This window comes from Asparagus officinalis, chromosome 4, assembly GCF_001876935.1.
Source record: "Asparagus officinalis chromosome 4, Aspof.V1, whole genome shotgun sequence".
Lineage (NCBI taxonomy): Eukaryota > Viridiplantae > Streptophyta > Magnoliopsida > Asparagales > Asparagaceae > Asparagus > Asparagus officinalis.
Genome location: NC_033797.1, coordinates 72,033,205 through 72,036,680, shown reverse-complemented (window position 1 = coordinate 72,036,680; position 3,476 = coordinate 72,033,205). Strand labels below are relative to the sequence as shown.

The 3,476-nt window shown below is 30.9% G+C and overlaps 1 protein-coding gene across 2 annotated transcripts in view; it reads right to left on the bottom strand.

Annotated features, from left to right (window-relative positions):
• The window catches only part of LOC109836008 (SKP1-like protein 14), a 10,311-nt gene continuing 8,491 nt past the window's right edge, over nt 1,657–3,476 (bottom strand). The window contains exons 2-3 of one of the 2 annotated variants that reach the window (XR_002245775.1): nt 2,119–2,293; nt 1,657–2,031 (exon numbers count right to left, since the gene is read on the bottom strand). Coding sequence is in view for 1 of the 2 variants with exons in the window: in XM_020403952.1 (XP_020259541.1) it covers nt 1,882–2,031; nt 2,119–2,241 (273 nt within the window). In the remaining variant the exon portion in view is untranslated. The remainder of the gene's footprint in view (nt 2,032–2,118; nt 2,294–3,476) is intronic. The other variant, XM_020403952.1, reaches the window with a different exon arrangement.

The following is a 3,476-nucleotide window of genomic DNA, read 5'->3' as shown; positions in this document are numbered from 1 at the left end:
CTAAACATTACATGGCACAATGCAACATTGAATATATCCAGGAAATATTCTCTCATTGTGACTTTAAAAGTGACCACACAGAGAAGTTAAAAATTTGAAAGCCTACGTATACTAAATCGAATTAATGCTGACATCACCATTATATTGCATGGTAGGCACACAAGGAAATTTGTCAAGAAGCTCACTGTTGAGTTTTGTTGTAGGCTTCCTCAGATATTGTATATTTCTCCACCAGAAAGTGTCTTCCAACCAGCCAACTAAGGTTTTACTCATGAAGGGTCCACATCTATAATCTTCAATCGATACCTTCAGAATGTTAATAATACCAAGCAAATAAAGTTGGATGGAAAATATTTGATAACAAACGAGCCAAAGTAGGTTATATTGTGACCCTATCGACAATATTAATTGTCACTACGAGGTGCACATATAAAACATGAGCAACACTAAATAAGATGCAAAACAATATGGTCTAAATATTTTTTACCACTTTTTAATTACTTTTTGATAATATATCCCTGATATTGGCGATATATTAGTTGATATGTCCTAAGATAAGGTTTTATTTACTTTATTCAGATTTAGTTGCAGAAAAAATGCAAATTATATAATTTTCAACTTTATTTATTGGATAATTTATAGTTTAGAGGCATAAAGTTTCGCCTCTCTGAACTTTAATGTCCCAAATTTTATCTTTAACAATTTGATGCTTTAAAATCTTCTTTTTAAATTGGATAATTTGAACTTTTTTATAATTAATTAAATCTAATTTTAAAAATTAAGGTTTTGAGCATAAAATTTTCAAAATTAGATTTTGGAAAATCAAATGTTAAAAAGAAGATAGCTTTGTGGCACTAATTCACTACTACAAACTATAACAGCTCCAACGCTTGTAACCGTTGGGGCTGAGCATGTCCTCAATGGTTGTAACCGTTGGGGCTACTAAAACAATCGTTGCGGCAAATCGCGTTGGGACTGAATTTGCTCCAACGGTTGAAAAACTTACCCCAACGATTACAACCGTTGGGACAAGAAAATTTTATTTTTAAATTTTAAAAAATAAAAAAATTGTCCCCAACGGTTAGAACCGTTAGGGCAAGTACCTAATTTTAAAAAAATTAATAAAAGCTTGTTGCTCAACTCACAGAAAAAAAAGATAAAAAGGTAATGCTTGGTATTTATTTTCGCACACGCATAAAATTTATGAGTGATTACCTCCATTTGTTTCACAGAAAATTAGATATCATTGAAATTAAAGGAAAATACATGGTTTCGCCTCTCATTTTGAGAGCGAGAAGTTCTAAAGTGAGGCATCCCTCACTCATACAAAGATATCTAAGAACCCAAAACTTATACAAAAGACTTGTGAGCTTTGAAAACATGTAGCTCTTGAACAAAATGCAAAATACAAAATACAGTCAACAAAAACAAGCTTAATCTCCACATGACCCAGGCTTCAGAAGATCCGCAACTAGGATATGCTAACTAAAGTGAAATAAATAACTTGCAACATTACACTAACAAAAAGGACGAAGATAGATAAAGATAAAATAAAGTCCTAACTAGGATATGCTAACTAAAAAGAAAGAAGATAAAATCACTTACTAGCCCAAACGATAAAACATAATCGTAATTAATTTCTTCAACTTCTCCTTTTAAAAGCTAATGTACCCAAATCTTAACAAAACTTCAACAAAGATAACATAAATTATATATGGATAGGCTGGATTTGAATCAAGCTTAGGATCAACCCTATGATTGATGGCATCCAAGGATGTTGCTCGCAAGTGTCTTCGTTGCTTCAAAATTACCTTCACATGAGGAGATGCAGATGCGAGCTTTTGCAGATCTTCAGCAATCATAGAGATATAATGAGTCTGATCACTGTTTGAAGCTGTTATCGTCATCATTCCCAAGAGCCCGTGTAAAGTCATTGTATACTACTCTTCTCAGCTCCCCAAGGCACGACAATTGATGCTTTGTGAAATCTTGAGCCTTTAAACCAATTCTCGATTTGAATAACTGTTGATTCTATTGATATAAAGGAAAATAATAGGTTATCTCAGGTTAAATTTTATGAGAAGTTAAAAACAACAGCCATGTGATTCATATACTTACTATATTGTTCTCTTCACGTAGTTTCATATTTCTAATGTCCAGAGTTGAAAACATCCGAGTGATTTGTCCATAGCAACTGCAATGTTTGCCATGGTGGAGTCTACCAGAACTGAAGTTGCAAAACTTCAAGATTTTGATACAAAGAATCAAACAATGGGCCTTCCATCATACAACTCTACATTGCAAATTAGATTCATAAAGATAGTGTAACAAAAATTACACGTCCAAGCAAAAGATCATATGGATAAATGCATATCAGCAGATAGTGGGCACTTTGATACATCTTGACATCGCAAATTAGTATCTAAAATTAGTGTAACACATATTAGACATGTTCGAGTAAAACATTATATGGCAAAAGCATATCAATGACTAATTAATTTAGATCAAACAGGAACAGTTAGGCATGTGAACCACAATAGCATGCTATGATATCATGCATACTTTATATATGTAGGTTATTTTGTGTTGTTTGAATCACTGGATAGAAAATTCCAAATCACATGATTTTGATCCACTTAGATTTGATGACATGTATATAATGATGAACAGTTTGGATTTACACTATAGATGGGCAAAGTTGTATTTTTACAAGTGTGTGTAACTTAGTTACACTTTGTGTGTATTGTAACCCTAGATGGGTGTCTGTGTGTGTGCGCGTGAGGATTTTGATCTTTAACAATCATAAATTTCATTATCATATTTGGCGCTAACAATAATATATGATATGGACAATAATGAAAAAAATATACATATACAAATTTGAAAGAAGATTCCACAAATGAAAGTGATCATCTGTAGATGTGGCATGCTAAGATGCATCAGTTTGTGCAATAGAGTATAGTGATAAAAATAGGACAAATCTTTGAAATAGACCACATTTAAAACTTAATTAGCAAAATAGACTGAAAAAATTTTAATTAGCAAAATTTTAATATAGTAATGACAATGGAAATTCATTTTATTATACTATACATTTGTTAACTACAACACAACACTTTCTAAAGAACAATGCACAACTAAATTTACTCCAAGGTTTTTCTAGAAACTTACTTTTTACAATTAAATAGAAAATTATAATTGCATTGCATCAAATGTAACTTTCACAATTTATATATCATGTTTATAATTTTTTTTATGAACAAAATAGTTTTAAAATTGATAAAATTTTGAAATAGACCAAATTTGACATTTAATAAGCAAAATAGACCAACTTTTAGCAAAAATGGCCTATTTTTCTAATTAAATACTTTTTCGGTCTATTCTACTAATTAAGTTTTAAAAATGGTCTACTTCAAATATTTGTCCATATAAATACGATCAATTAGCCATATAAAGTTGTCATTATTATGGATCTT